Source organism: Stylophora pistillata, chromosome 1 (assembly GCF_964205215.1).
Source record: "Stylophora pistillata chromosome 1, jaStyPist1.2, whole genome shotgun sequence".
In the NCBI taxonomy this organism is placed as follows: Eukaryota; Metazoa; Cnidaria; class Anthozoa; order Scleractinia; family Pocilloporidae; genus Stylophora; species Stylophora pistillata.
Window position 1 is genome coordinate 21,817,961 of NC_142519.1, and position 16,336 is coordinate 21,834,296.

The 16,336-nt window shown below is 41.0% G+C and overlaps 1 protein-coding gene across 2 annotated transcripts in view; it reads left to right on the plus strand.

Moving 5' to 3' along the window:
- Positions 1–2,389: 2,389 nt before the first annotated feature.
- The window catches only part of LOC111344880 (scavenger receptor cysteine-rich domain-containing protein DMBT1-like), a 25,760-nt gene continuing 11,813 nt past the window's right edge, over positions 2,390–16,336 (plus strand). The window contains exons 1-5 of one of the 2 annotated variants that reach the window (XM_088744185.1): positions 3,921–4,067; positions 11,374–11,461; positions 11,699–12,040; positions 14,785–15,123; positions 16,266–16,336. The exon at positions 16,266–16,336 is cut by the window's right edge and continues 253 nt beyond it. In XM_088744185.1, the coding sequence (XP_088600311.1) occupies positions 11,410–11,461; positions 11,699–12,040; positions 14,785–15,123; positions 16,266–16,336 (804 nt within the window). In that variant the 5' untranslated portion in view covers positions 3,921–4,067; positions 11,374–11,409. Of the gene's footprint in view, positions 2,491–3,920; positions 4,068–11,373; positions 11,462–11,698; positions 12,041–14,784; positions 15,124–16,265 lie in introns of those variants that run through there. The other variant, XM_088744186.1, reaches the window with a different exon arrangement.

Genomic DNA, 16,336 nt, shown 5'->3' on the forward strand with positions numbered 1-16,336 from the left:
AATAACTGCTGGTATCACATCAGGTCTGGAATTCCAAACAACTTACACGTTAGATACATGTACAAATACAAAACTACGTAGATGGGTGTGCACCTTGCATATATTTAACCGCTGAACTGATTAAACCCTCCCCACCCTCAACTATTCTTTTTCCAATAAGGCCCGGTTATTGATACGAGGTGCAACCCAAACCACGGTTTTTCACAAGCAGTTGACCTCGGGGATTCTCTATAAGAGGGTCGATTTAATCAGATGAGTGTCTTCCACAATTCGCGCTCGGCTCTCTTGACACTGTTCACAAAAATAAATGTTCAGATAAAAGGTACGCCTAAATTGAAGACGGCTTAGATCGCAATTTTGTTGAACAACGGCTAAACTTTGTTAGATAAACGGCCTTAAGCCGGTCTACATGTGTTTCTTCTGTTAAAAGTAAGTGTATCTTTATGGAATCTGCATGCATCACCTATGCTTTTCAACCTTGTTCTTTGAGGTCACTGCCCCCTCATGAACGCACGCGGGGTACGACAACAGACTTACCCGCAAGGGATTATTGAGGAGCGAGCGTGAGCTTTGGAAACCAGCCTGCTTTAATTTGGCGAAAGTTCAGATGATACGCTTCGTTGATGTCCTTGGATGGGATTGTTGTCTGTTCAGTTGCATGTATTTGTGTATGGTATCATATTTAATTCTTCGCATACTTTTTTAACGCAAGGCAGTTAGTTTTTTGAACACCAAAGCTGCCGGGAAAATATTTTTCTCTTGAGGTATGTGACAAATAGTTTGATGCTCAGGCTGAATGCGGTATCATAACTTATCTTAATCATAACATTTTATCCTGAGGCAGTAAGTGCCGAGAATGCTTAATTTTCTCAAGTAATGAAAAGTTTCCCATTGATAGGTGATGTGTATTGTTTCGGGATGAAAACTCAGTACAAGGACCAAAGTTTTGTTTTTGTGAAGCGGTGTCAAAAATAGCAACAAGATCGGTAGGATTTATGCCCTTGAGCTCACCACGTTAGCCGTTCAACTGCAGGGAAGTTTTGCTGGTAAAAGGTTGTCAATCAAGATATACAGTTGAGATTTTCCCGTTCTTTCAGCTAGGTTCCGGATTGGGATGGAGAACTGTAACCGAGAGAGAGGGAAACCGGGGATGAATTTCTTTTTCTCCACCCGGAAATGTTTATGAAGATTTGCTCGATTTGTTTTAATTTGCGTCTGGTTTTTTAACAAGATTGCATGGTTTCGCTTAGAAATTGCAAAATCTCGCTGTGCATCTTAGTTTACTGGGAAGAAACTTTCGTGGGTATGTAAACTGATAATCACGAGAGACACTCGTCTTTTTTTTGATTTTAATGATTTTGTATTCATGATAGAGGCGTTAAATATATATTTAGTAAGCATTTGTCATATGATTCAATTTCGGTTTTTATAAATAATATTAATGGATTTCCAGACTTGGTATCTGAGTTGGTTTTCGGTTTTTCGTGTTTGGGTTCTAGTATCTCTTCGATCTAAGCAACATTTAGGCGCCTCTAGCGATCTCGAATAGCGCGGAACCTCTGTAGACCTCACTGGTCACCACTGCATCGGATCGATTAGGGTTTTGATAACTGGGATGTGAAAATTTATCGGCTTTGACGGTTTTGCATCCGGTTTTCGTTTACGATCAAATTTCTTTTCGGTTTTTCAGCTTTGGATGATATTTTCTACGGTTTCGCGGTTTTAAATAAACCCCAATGCCCGCACTCCCTTACTCTTCGTGGTGGCCAATTCAAATCCAGACACAGGGAATCAAACTAAGTGACTGACTTACACTGCCTATTTTTGCTAATATTCTTTTTACAAGGCTTTGCTATGAGATTTCACTTTTCTTGTCACAATGTTATTCGATTTCATGTCAAAGTAGTTGTTCTTGACCTCGCGAAATAATAGATCCGCCAAGCGTTACAGGTTTCCATATTTTTCGCTGTAATAAATGACGGAGGTTATCTTCTCGATGTCTTGGCCATGGTCATTTCTCATGAAATCATGGAAGATGCCTTCTTGTGACATTTCTTTCACTCGCACTGAACCACATAAAACAATCGGTAAACAGTATTTTTCTCTCGTCTCCAGTTAAAATTCAAAATCTCCGTTCTAGTTTGTCGTAGATGAAGGTTTATCAGTTACTCATATTGCTGGTAGTAAATTCTACGTTATAATACGACAATATCATGATCCTGAAACCAGCCGGTAATGAACAGGGAATCAAAATGTTTGGGAATTTTCTTTCACTAGCACGGTTTTGAGAGTATCTTATGTGGGCTGTTTACTTTGCTGTCTCATTAATCCAATGTTGTTTTCTGCATCACACGCTTTTTTCGTCTGAATAAGACGACACGAACGATACGTTTCTCCTTTTAGCGCCACAAACTCAAGAGTTGTAAGTGTCAGAAAAGATGATCTCGTTGTCAGCATTGACGTTCATGAGGCTTTTGCTGTACTATTCTGGTGGGTATTGCTTTAATTTTGGAGAAATATTCTAATGAGCTTGAACCATTTGGAAAAATGCTGAAAAAACTTTCCGGACGGAAATAGATCACCCTAGAGACATTTGACGAATCCAACTGCTTTTAATAGCCGTTTAGATTATTAAGCAACATTTGATTATATTTGTTAAAGATACATATGCATATGTACGTATATATACACACACATCGATACACTGAAAATAAACCTGGCAGCTAAATATCTTTTTAAAATTACGCCAACAGTGTCATTATGGAACTTTCTCTTTGTTTCTGTTTGAATCTTGAGGCTTTTTCTCGATCATTTCCAAATATTCTTGCCTAGTGGAGGAGGAAGGCTGCTGTATCTCCCTTCTCATCCACCCTGTAGTCAGGGCCAGTTAAGTAATGGGTTAGACACTGACGAGAGTGAACAATTGACCGAAAAAAGCACTCGCTAACTTTAGAGAGGACGGGTAATTCCAGTATTGCAGCCAGCTAGTGGCCAGCTAGTACACGTGTCACAGATTGTTTTACCTCTGTTTTTTTGAGAGATAACATTGAATCGTAAGTTTCTGCTCACTGACTGAAAAACTTGCATCCAATTTTCCAATTTAACAGATGTTGGCATCCGTTTAACTGGTTCCAATGTGACATTTGCTGGACGTGTTGAGGTTCTTTCTTATGGAGTCTGGGGACGTATCGATGGATCTTCGTCTTGGGGTAGAGCAGAGGCTGAAGTGGTATGCAGACAACTTGGTCTCCCAGGTGTCGTCACGGGTTGTACATTTTGCATATATTTAACTGCTGAACTGTTTAAACCCTCTCCATCCTCAAACATTTTTGTTCCAGTTTCTTTTGTATGCTTTTTCTTTCGTAAGCGAATTAATATTTTGCGCATCCTTCAACTCGCGTAGTTTTGAACATCACGAAACATGACTCAAATTATTTAGAGGAATTTCGTACTTTATACCCCAGTATGAAAGAAGTTAGACAGTTAGGGCCTCAGGAACTCTCTATAAGAGGGTTGAGATAACCAAACAAATGTTCCACCATCATCATAATACGCTCTCGGCAATCCTGACACTGTTCACCGAAATAAATGTTAAGGTAAAAGGTTCGGCTGAATTGAAAATGGCTTTGAGCGCGGTTTTGTTAAACAACGGAGAAACTTTGTTAAATGAACGGCCCTAAGGATCTGCACGTGTTACTACTTGTAAAAATAATGTCTATCTTTAAGGAGTGACAAATTGGGAAAACGCAGTGCTTTCTCTGCATGCATCGCTTATGCTTTTCAACCTCGTTCCTAAAGGCACTATCCCTCCCCATCCAATGCGCGCGGGACACGACAACACCGTTACCCGCAAAGGATTATTGGGAAGCAAGCGTGAGCTCTAGAAACGAGTGTTTTAATTTGCCAGAGGTCCAAAAGACACGCTTCGTTGATAACCCTGGGTAGGTTTGTTGCCTGTTGCATGTAATTGTGTGTGGGATCATAGTTAATTCTTCTCGTACCTTTTTAAAGCAAGGCAATTATTTTTTTGAACACCAAAGCTGCCGGGAAAATCTTTGTCCCTCGAGGTACGTGAGAAGACGTTTTGTTTTCGTTTTCTAGCAACTTCGGAGATTCGTGTTCAGAGTTTGAATGCGGCATCAAAAAGTTTGAATAAGAAAAGGAAAAGAAACACCTGGACCAATCATAGATCAAATTAACTATTCCTGTGAAATATTTCAAATTTAAAATAACAACGGCAAACATAATATGCATAATAACAACACTCCCACGTTGCTTATTTGACAGTCTTCATGCCTAGCTTAGTAACAAGTTTCTCAAAGCGATGCTTAGGCAAAGGTTTCGTAAGGATGTCAGCAATCATCTCGTCTGTGCCAATGTATTTCAAGGTGATCGCTCCGTCCTGTACTCTTTCGCCAACGAAGTGGTAACGTATATCGATATGTTTTGTCCTGGCATGGCCCACGGGATTTTTAGCCATCGAAATAGCCCCTTGGTTGTCTTCATATATTTCAGTTGGTCCCTCTGGGGGTTCTCCCATGTCTGCCAATAACCTTCGAAGCCAGATTGCTTCCTGAGTTGCCGTACTGAGTGCTACATACTCTGCTTCTGCTGTCGACAATGCGACGGTAGCCTGCTTTTTGCTTAGCCAACTTACTGCCCCACACGCCAGTGAGAACACGTTTCCTGAGGTAGAATGACGGTCATCCATATCACCCGCCCAATCTGCATCTGAGTAACCAATCAAATTTCCATCAGCAGATTTCTTGTAACTCAATCCAAGATATGCAGTTGCTTTCAGATATCTGAGGACTCGCTTTGTTGCTGTTAAATGATTTTGTGTCGGATTGGCACAGAACTTCGACACAACTTCCAATGCTTGGGCGATGTCTGGACGAGTTGCGATTGCAGCATAAAGTAGACTTCCTACAATCGATTGATACGAGGTCACATCAACCGGTCTGCTAAAACCATCTTCCTTTTGCAGCTTGACGTTCAAATCAGCAGGTGTAGACACCGCTTTTGCTTCTGTTTGCCCAAACTTCTCGAGCATCTTTTCGACATAGTGTCCTTGATGAAGGAAGACTTGCTTATTTTTCAAAATCTTTTCATCTGAAACAAATAATCACAAAGCCCACTCGAATAACTGAGGAGACCAGAACTTTAATTGACCTATTTCTAACATCAAGACCAGAACTGTACACCTGTGGTGTTATTCCAGTCGGCTTTTCTGATCACTGTGCTATCTTCGGAGTCAGAAAACTCCACAACATCAAGCGCCCTCCGCCGAAAATTATTCAGAGCAGAAATTACAAAAACTACGATCCCGCAGTCTTTAGTGATGATTTAAATAAGATCCCATGGGTTATGCTCGAAATGGAACCAACGTTTAATGAAGTTTGGATTGTTTTCAAAGATCTTTTTTTGTCAGTTGCTGACAAACGCGCGCCTGTTGCCACGCGAAGAGTTCGCGGGTTTTCAGTCCCATGGCTAACACCAAGTATTAAAGAGTTAATGATAGAAAGGGATTACCATCACAAAAAAGCGATCAAAACAAATCAAGAACTGCACTGGAGCAAATACAAGCGCTTACGCAACACCGTTAGCAAGAAAATGAAGAAAGCGAAATCGGATTATTATTCTTCTCGCTTAACAGAAACCCAAGATCCAAAAACGATGTGGAAAACCCTGAAAGAAATCATGCCAAACAAGAAAACTGCCGATGCGTCAAAAACCAGCAGCTTGTCTGCATCAAAGTTCAATTATTTCTTCACTTCCATCGCCGGCAAACTGTGTGAACGTTTTCGACTAAGCACTTTCATAAAACCACAAACACCCAGAGTAAACAAAAACTTTTCTATGGAAGAAGTGAACGAAAAGTTTGTCTGTGACGAACTAAAGAGACTTAAATCAAAGAAAACCACTGGTCTAGATGGAATATCTGTAAGACTTTTAAAGGATGCGGCTCCTGTAATAGCGAAACCCATTACTTACATCATAAATTTGACTATTTCAACTGGTGAAATTCCACCAGAACTCAAAGAAGCGAAAGTTACGCCTATATTCAAGAACGGCAAAAGAAACGAAGAAAGTAACTACAGGCCAATATCCGTGTTCCCCCTGGTCTCCAAGATTATTGAACGTGCAATCCAAGTACAGCTTGTGAAATTTCTTGAAGCAAACGAAGTTCTGTCAGTGTACCAATCAGGATTCGAAAAGGACATTCTACTGAAACTGCTGTGACTTATCTCACTGATCAGATTTTGGAACACATGGATAAACAATAAATGACTGGCTCTGTCTTCATTGACCTAAAGAAGGCTTTCGACCTAGTTGACCATAACTGTCTGTTACAGAAGTTAGAGCACTATGGTGTCAGAGGGAGAAGTCTCACATGGTTCCAGAACTACCAAGGATCTCGTACACGACGAGTACGATTTGGACAGGACTTGTCATCAAGCCTCCCCATTAAGTATGGTGCCCCACAGGGATCCCTGCTGGGACCACTACTTTTCGTTATACACATCAATGACCTGCCAAGCTGTCTCAAAAACACGCACATCAGTATGTATGCTGATGATACAGTCATCTATTGCTCAGGTGCAAACCCAAAGGAGATAAAGAAGGCCCTACAAGAAGACCTAGAACGGGTGGTAACTTGGATGGAAATAAAGACAAAACAAAGGGAATGCTTTTCGGGAAGAGACAAAGGCAGGAAGCCGTCGCAAACTTTAACATCATCATAAGTGGTACCAATGTAGAGACGGTCAGTAAATTCACATACTTGGGCGTTACCCTCGATGAGAAACTGAAATGGAAAGCACATGCTGAAGATGTTCACAAGAAAGTATCCAAACGTCTCAGTCTCCTCAGACGAATACGCTCCAGTCTCCCTCTACCAGCAGCTCAAGCGGTATACAAATGCATTATTGAACCAATTTTTAGCTGCGCAGACACAGCCTGGGGTGAACTACCCGAGAGCAGCATCACTAGTCTGCAACGATTACAAAATCGAGCCGCGAAAATCGTCACCTGTCAGAAAAGTACAACGACAGCCCGAAATATTGTAAATTGGCCAGATTTAGAAACACTGCGAAAAATACACAAATGTATCTTAGTATATAAATGTTTACGGAATCTCGTTCCTACATACTTAAAAAACTATTTTAAAGTTAACAGTGACGTACACAGTTATAACACTAGGCAGAGGAGAAATATTCACCCAAATATAACAAATCTTGTTCTTGGAGGGCGAACTTTTAAAAATTCAGGACGTTTAGCCTTTAATTCACTACCAAGCAAATCAAAGAGGTAAGTTCTCTAGAAAATTTTAAACGCCTTCTTAAATGACATTTTATCTGATTTTATCTCCTCTTTTAATCTTAGCAAATTTTATTCAACTTTGTAATTTTATTGGAAATGTGTATATGTAAATTTTATAGAAACCAGGGCCCCTAAGGATACCAGCCTCGCAGCTGACCGGGCCACCCTGGCTAAATAAAGTTGTCTTGTCTTGTCTTCACATCTTAAACGATACAGACCCCGACATAGTAATGCAGCTCTCCCATACCTTTCATCTTAAACTGCAGCTTTAGACTGTCCTTGACACTTCTCATCTCCTTGATGTTTCTCGCTAAAATCATCAGATCGTCAACGTGGATCCCAATAATAGTCAGTGCATCCTTTCTGGTAAATACGCAGGGATCTGCAGAGGCTTGAATAAAACCAATCTTTTCAATGCACTCCCGAAGAACTTTGATCCAACAACGGGAAGACTGCTTTAAACCATACAGCGATTTCTCTAGCTTGCATACCAGATGCTCCTCCCCAGGTTTCACGTATCCTTCCTGCTGTTGCATGTAAATTTCTTGATCAAGTTTACCGTTGAGAAAGGCTGTTTCTACGTTCATCTGGTGAATCAGCAAATCATTCTGAACTGCAAACGCTAGCCGACAACGTATTGAAGAGAAACGAACAACAGGCGAAAAAGTTTCATCATAGTCAATACCATATTTCTGGGTGTAACCCTTGGCCACTAGGCGTCCCTTGAATCGTTCCACTGTACCGTCGCAGGGGTGTTTCAGTTTAAACACCCATTTGCACCCAACAGCTTTCCGACCTGGAGGTAATTCAACCAACCTCCATGTCTTGTTTTCAATCAGCGAATTGTATTCTGAATCCGTCGCGACTTTCCACTTTGCAGCGTGATCACCTGATCTTGCTTCTTGTATAGATGTAGGTTCATCAATCCCAGAAAGATGATAGGCGACATGGTGTACGCAGTGAATTGCCGTGTCTGCGTATTTGTCATAACCATATCTGACTGGTGCTTTTCGTGTTCTTACTGACGCATGCGCGATCATCGAACGTGCAGACTCGACCAAAGTCCGATTCATTCTTTCTGCTACACCATCCTGTTGGGGTGAGTGTGGCACTGTCAGCTCATGTCTAATTCCTTTCTCCTTCAAATAGTTCCGTAATTCAGTAGACAAATACTCGCCGCCATTATCCGTTCGCAAAGTTCCTATTGCCTTGCCGACATGGTTGGTAACGGAAGTTTCAAATCCTACTAACTTCTCTAACACTTCTGACTTGTGTTTCATGAAGTGTACAGCGCAGCACCTAGAGTAATCATCAATAAACGTAACAAAATACTTTGCTCCTTCAATCGATGGCGTGTGCATAGGACCGCAGACATCACTGTGCACCAGCTGTAGTCTTTGCGTCGAGCGAATCTCTCCCACTGCGGGAAACGGTTTTCTACACATCTTTCATGCCAAACATCCTTCGCAGAAAGACAGTTCAGTTATTTTCTTGATGTTAATCCCTTGTACGGATTCACTCTCCACGCATTTCTTGAGGCGTAGCTCGTGTACGTGTCCAAGACGTGGATGCCATAAGTCGCTACCCTGAGATGACACAACTGAGACGTACGCAGTGTCCGTAGTGATTGCAACTTGACAGTCTAGTTGATAGAGTTTATCAATCAGTGATCCCATTCCACGAAGCTTTCCATTACCATCTCAAATACAACATTTTTGGGGACGAAAATCTACAGCGTTGCCCTCAGAAACTGCAGCTGTTACAGAAAAAAGGTTGCAAGGGATTTTAGGCACGTACAGGACATCATAAGACTGCTTTGTTGGATTCGGTTGCTTGAAACAGCATATTCATTCGTACACTCCCAGATCACAACGCTTTCACGACACGGCCATCACCCAGCGCGACATTTTCAGGCTCGGCAACTTCCTGAAAATTCACTAAAACATGCTTTTCTGTCGTCATATGACTTGATGCGCCCGAGTCGATAATCCATGGACAACAATTTTTGTTTGTAGCCTCCACGCTCTCAACAGACGCCATAAACGCAGTAGCATAAACGTCTTCACCTTCGAAGTCAGAATTATTTGGTCGGCGCTCGTCGCTGTTGACTATTTTTGCTTTGTGCCATTTAAATTTCTTGGGACAATAACGGCGAATATGACCCACATCACCGCATTCGAAACATGTTAACTGCTTACGGGGCGGATCGCTTGGACAATTACGGCGAATATGACCCGCAGCACCACATCCAAAACAAAACATGTTGGCCGATCGCGTGGCGTATCTCTCCTGAAGGCCCCCGTTAGCGCTGATTCAGCTTCATTCGAGTGACCGGATAGCTCAGATTGCTTCATTTCTTCGTGAATAAGTGCTTGCTGGACATAATCCAGGCTAATTCCATCCACTCTTGCTTCGATAGCAGTGACAAGGGTCGCGAAACTTCTCGGCAAACTTCCTAACAAAGTCACAACTTGATCCTTTTCGGAAATGGGCGCTCCAATTGCCGCAAGTTTATCGGTGATATCTTTCATGAACTTCAAATGTTGTTCCACCGGTGTACCTTCTTTCATCTCGGAACGAAAATATTTCTTCTTTAAAAATAGTTTGTTCGCGAGTGTCTCTCGTTCAAAATGTTTCCTTAACACATCCCACGCTTGCTTTGGTTCTTCGCTTGAGGTGATTAAGTAAAGCTGAGCGCTATCAAACGCCAACGCAATTGTCGCGAACGCCTTTGGTAGCCTCGATTGGTAAACGGTGTTTGCGCCGTTGGAGTCGCATCGTCTGCGAGGACTTCTGATCCTTCTACCAAGCCCCATAATCCTTTCGCCAACAGTAAATGTTTCATTTGAAATTTCTAAGTGTTCCAATTGCTCCCGTTAAGTTTGTCGATCGAGAACTTTTCCTCCATGTTTCATTTACGTACTCCCGGGCCCATAACCTAAAGTTTTTTCTACGATTAAAACAAACTTCTGCTTCTTTTATTCCGATCACGTCCAAATAAACGGTTACAACAGCAGAGAGAGAAAACAAAATACATTAGTATATAAAGTGTGACTTGATTTTCGAAGAACAGTGCTCAATACATAGAAGTAGAGCGAAGTATAATTAAATCCCCTGATGAGTGGGCGACCACGAAACAGGCTTGTAAGGATGAACTTGTAGTTTACTTGTCTTTTTCCTCCCACAATATATACATTAGTATATATATATGCTAATTCCTAAAAAAGAAAGTACCGCCGCCTGGTTAGCTCAATTGGGAGAGCGCCGGACTGCTGTGCGGGAGGTCGAGAGTTCAATACCGGCCGGACCAACACTCAGGGTCTTAAAATTAACTGAGAAGAATATGCTTCCTTTCTTTAACATCAAGAATTGGTTAGATATTCTAGTCTTCTCGGATAGGGACGAATAAATGGAGGTCCCGTCTCCTGCAGGGTTAGGGGCAGGAGACGTTAATTTCCCACGCACGAGATTACTGTGTGATGGATGTCCTCCCCTGGGGTGGGTTGGGTGGGTAACAGGACCCCCGTTGAAACCAGTGTTTACTACACTGAAGGGACTATCCTGTATAAATATAGATGTCTGTCTGTCTGAATAACAAAAGGAAAAGAAACACCTGGATCAATCATAGATCAAATTAACTATTCCTGTGAAATATTTCAAATTTAAAATAACAACGGCAAACATAATATGCATAATAACAACACTTCACTAGTACTGAACCACAGGTAACAATCTCTAAACCGTATTATATTGTTCTTCTCCTGTTAACATTCAAAATGTCCGTTCTAGTTTGTCTTAACGGGAGCCTTATCAGTTACTCATATTGCTCGTAGTAGACGCTGAGTTTCATGTACGACAACATCATGATCCTAAAACCCGTAATGAACAGGGTATCATAAATGTTTGAGATTTTCCGAATCCTCTCACAAGGTCACTGATGAGAGTATGTTGTGTGGGCTGTTTACGTTGCTGTCTGATTAAACCACATTTCTGGATCATACGCTTTTTTGTTGAAATGAGTTGACGCGAATGAAACGTTTCTCCTTTTAGGTACCACAAGCTCAAGAGTTCTAAGTGTCAGAAAAGATGATCTCTTTGTCAACATTGACGTTCATGAGGCTTGTGCTGCACTATTCTGGTGGGTATTACTGTACTTTAATTTTTTGGAGGAATATACTAATGAGCCTCATCCAGTAGCCGGGGCCAGTTAAGTATGGGGCTAGAGACTAACGAGGGAGATCAATCAATCGAAAAAAGCTCTCGCTAGCTGTAGAGAGAACGGTTAATTGCAGCCAGCAAGCGGCTGTTTTTGAGAGATATTATTGAATCGTAAGGTTTTGCTTATAGACTGAAAAACTTGCATCCAATTTAACAGATGTTGGCATCCGTTTAACTGGTTCCAACGTGACATTTGCTGGACGTGTTGAGGTTCTTTCTTATGGAGTCTGGGGACGTATCGATGGATCTTCGTCTTGGGATAGAACAGAGGCTGAAGTGGTATGTAGACAACTTGGTTTCCCAGGTGTCGTCACGGCTTTAAAATATTCACCATTTGGGGAAGGATCTGGACCAGTCTTGATGTCTAACGTACGTTGCATAGGAAATGAAAAGACTTTAAAACAATGTCAGTACAATGACTGGCTTAAGACTTATATCAATCGAAACAGTGAGGCAGGTGTGATATGCAAGACCCCTGAAGTCAATACTGATGTACGCGGTAAGTACCGGAGGATAATCTTCTGTTTAAAATTTCAAGGGGTCCATAATTTATTCCATACTCACTTTCAGTCATTTTTTGCACACGCTTTTTCAATGATAAAAAGTGCACAATTTAAGAAAGTGGAGCAAACTTAATGAATTAAAAATTCTATAGCCATGAGAATTAAGACCTTGTTTGTGAGTTTGGTCGTGGATATCTTACTCAGGTCAATTTGTAGGGTTATCGCAGGTTTCAAATGAAGCCGGCATTCAAGGAAAATACTTTGCACAACGAGCTGTTTAAGTCTATCTTTTCAGGAGATTGGATATCTGGATTCAATCTTAAATATTTCCTACTGACTATTAACACAAATTAAAGTAATCTTCTACTGACTCGTGGATCAGTAACAAAGATTTTTCACAGATGAACCGCAAATGAAGAAATTTCGGAAAGAGAAGTTAAAAAAAACTTCAAGCTTAGAAGGGATTCGGACCCTAATAACTCCCAGACACTAGTTTGTTTGATGGTAGGCGTCACTACAAAATTCGTCAAACTATGTTCCAATTAGTAAAGGGGGTACGTTTCTAAAGAAACTGTGGTGCTGCGTCGGTGGGGATAACAAGGTAACTTGGTTATATCAACTAAGTTGAAATTGTTAAATTGGCCACTGTAAGGGAAGGTACGTTTTTTATTGGGGGAGGGGGTGGGCCGGGGTATTTTAGAAGTTTTTTTGCCAAAAAAGTCGTGGCCCTCCCACTTTCCAGATTGGATTAATGCATGACCCTTCATAAATGCCTAAACAAAAGGATCTGACCCTCCCCCAAACCTCCTCCAAGACAAAAATAACCGGAGGTGAAAATAACTGACCGGAAGTGTTGCTCACATAACCGTGTCTGCGCAAAAAGCAGTTAATTGCGTGGCGTTGCACGGTGAAAACTTGAAAATGGCAAGGATGTGCGAGGAATAGAAAGAAGGAAATGCGCTTGTGGAGAATGCGAGGATTTCATGAGGTCTGATGGTAGGCCTAGCCACAGGTTGCCGATGAATCCCAAAAAAGTTGCCGATAAAAGTGTCTAAAAATTGCCAAAAAGTTACTATTTTTTTCAAAAAGTTGCCGAAAAGTCGCTGAATTTCCAAAAAGTTGCCGAAAAGTTGCCAACATTTTTCTGCTTTTCGTACCTTATTGGTTGTTAAAGATAAAAATTTCGCACATTGCTTCTTATCAAAACTTTATTTGTGAAAGTCCAGTGATAATATCAGAGGTTCTTTCCATTTCACTTGATCAACAAATAGTCACTGTAATTGTCCGCCATCTTGAAAACTTGCAACGTGATACCGCTGACCTCGTGATAAGGCATCACAAAACTCAACCCATGGTGGGGGCCCTAATTATTGTATTTTAGAATAAATTGAATAAATGTCTATCGAAAACTGACCAATGTGGCTCAAAACGTGAAGAAAGTGGCTGCAGAAAACCTCAAAAAGCCCAAAGTTGCCGAAAATTCTAAAAGTTGCCAAAATTCTAAAAAGTTGACGAAAGTCTCAAAAGTTGCCGAAAAGTGGCTAAGCCAATCAGATGGAGTAGCTCAAGTGACGAATCGTCACCGGACACTAATTTTATGTCAGAGCCCCGCGCGGAAACATTACCCACGTCAAAATATGGACAAAAGCGGGCACGGGTCGAGAGAGACAATTTACGTTAGTTGGGACAAGATAGTTTTTTGACATAATATTTCGACATCTGTTTAAAATGATGTAGATTGACTTAGACTGGTAGCTTTGCTTGTATATATAAGTTTTAGGTTTCTATACACTTCTCGTGTTTGGTAAGAAATAATTAGAAGTCAACTAACCGACATGGGGTAGTCTTTTCCTTGCCAAATAAAAAAAAATGTGACCCTCCCCCGGCTGCGTATCAAACAGGTTTGACCCTCCCCAATTTGTAAAGTATTTACTAATGACCCCCACCTCCGAAGCCCCGGCCCACCCCCCCCCCAATTAAAAACGTACCTTCCCTAAAGAGTTAAAAAGCTGACGTTTCGAGCGTTACCCCTTCGTCAGAGCGAAGGGTTAACGCTCGAAACTTCAGCTTTTTAACTCTTTACGGTGGGCAATTTACAATTTCAACTTAGTTGATATAACCAAATTACTATGTGCCAATTAGAATTAGCAGCGTGCCTGTTGTCAATGTAATCGAAGTAATGCCTAATAATAACTCTTTCCAAATGTTTCGAGCACTGAGCCGGAAACAATTTACTTGTATGCAATTTATTTTAAAAATAGCAGCCAGTGTCAGGATACTTAATAGTTTAGGGGCAGAGTCCCAAAAAATAGCGAAGTCTACAACCCACCAGTCTTACAGACAAGGTTTGGTATCATATTCTTATATGGCAATGTCTACTTTCAAAGGCGGTACTTTGTACAATTAATTTCCTACGATGTGAGGTCATGTAATCAGTCACATGACATTGAGATAGCCTTCTCTTAGGCTGTCTTTTAAAGTTCTTCAGCCTTCTTCAGCTCGGTCATGTTGAGCGTCAGGTTGACAAAATTGATTGCTTGTATCTTCTTCCCTACACCACAAATCAACTGTAAAAATCAAGGCGGTTTATTTGCGTTTGTCATCTAAAATTCTTGTGGTAACCAATTAATTGATTTCCGTGTAAGCAAACGTAGCACAACAGTCTCTTTAAACCTGATAGCCTTGTTTATTTTATTTTCTGGCGATACACTGATGATTATACGTTATCAATTCGTTTTAGATATTTCAATTCGCCTTCAAGGATCTTCAATTCCTAATGCTGGTCGAGTAGAGGTGCTGTACGCAGAAATTTGGGGAGCAATCAGTGGAACAAACTGGGATATAAACGACGCAACAGTGGTGTGTCGCCAGCTTGGTTACCAAGCTGGTGCAGAAGTGGCTTTGGCAAATGGTGTGTATGGGCCGGTCAGCGGTCCTGTGTGGATAACTAATCTTCAATGCTTTGGAAGTGAAGCTAACTTAATGAGCTGCTCTCATGATGCCATTGGTAACAAGTCTGAAACACAAAATCGGCGAAACGTTGCTAGTGTCATATGCAAGAATCTGTCCCACGCGAATGGTAAGCGGTCTGTAGCTTCGTTTTTTTTTTTTTTTTTTTTTTTTTTTTTTTCAGCTATCCTAAAGAGCATGGTAAAGTTTATGTGCTGTTAATGTTTACGTACTGCTCCAACTCTAATCGTCAACTTTGCCAAGTAAAACTCTTCTACAAAAGGCAAAAAGCCGAGTCATGAGAATACAACTTGTGGAAGACTTGATAGCCATGTTTACTTAGGATTAGCGTTTTAATATCACAAACCAGACACGGTACCTCTTAACTTTTACTTTGCCTCTGTATATACCGGTACTGAAAATGGAGTTCTATAGGTTTATGCGCAACACGATTTTAAGTTGGGTGTCAACGAGCCACTTAAGTCAACCTAATGATTAAATCTTGTTCTCTGAAAGTCGCCTTGTAAAGAGAGTCACTTTTATTTTTCGCAATAGTTTTTATTGGCATCTTGATTACTCAAGAGCCGAAAGATTGCATTTGCATACATTGAAGTCACATAAATTGCATATGTTGAATTCACAAGCAGTATCTGAGCTCAATGTGAGTTTGGTGTCCGGGAAACTTTGTTGTATAGCTTATAAAATAGGTTTTTGCCTGAGGATTGTTATACTTGTGCACTATTTACCAAAAGTCACAGAACTGGCTTATGCCATAATTTTATGAAACAGATGATATATTGCGTTTCTATCGAGTGCCTCAGAAATCATAATCCTTAAAGCTTTTAAGTCTTATGTGACCCCCAGTGGTATGCAAAGGCGAGAGTTAGAATTGTAAATTCAAGTTCGACCCTCCTATACGGTTGAAATTTACGCGTAACCTCCTCATTTCTGAAAATGTTACCGTAAAATCACAATCGACTTAGAGACTTACAGTTCAGCTTGATTTTACAATTGTAGGGGACATCTCGGTATAGTTGGATGATAAAATACCTAAAAGGAGTTGGTTACTGTCCCGCTTGAATTATTTTAGTAGAACCGGCTTCTCTCAATAAGGGTCTTTCTCCCACAAAGGAACGAAAGACACCTCTTCGCTTTCTGTAGGAGAAATAAAAACCTGATACGACAGCGGAATCAACGGCGTCACCTTTAGATAAAAGTGACTGTACCTCACCGTCGATATCATTTGAATTTGAATTCATTCTTTTACATCAGGAATGCTGGTTAGGCTACGGGGATCTCCTTCCCCAAATATGGGACGAGTCGAGGTGTATTATGGAGGAAAG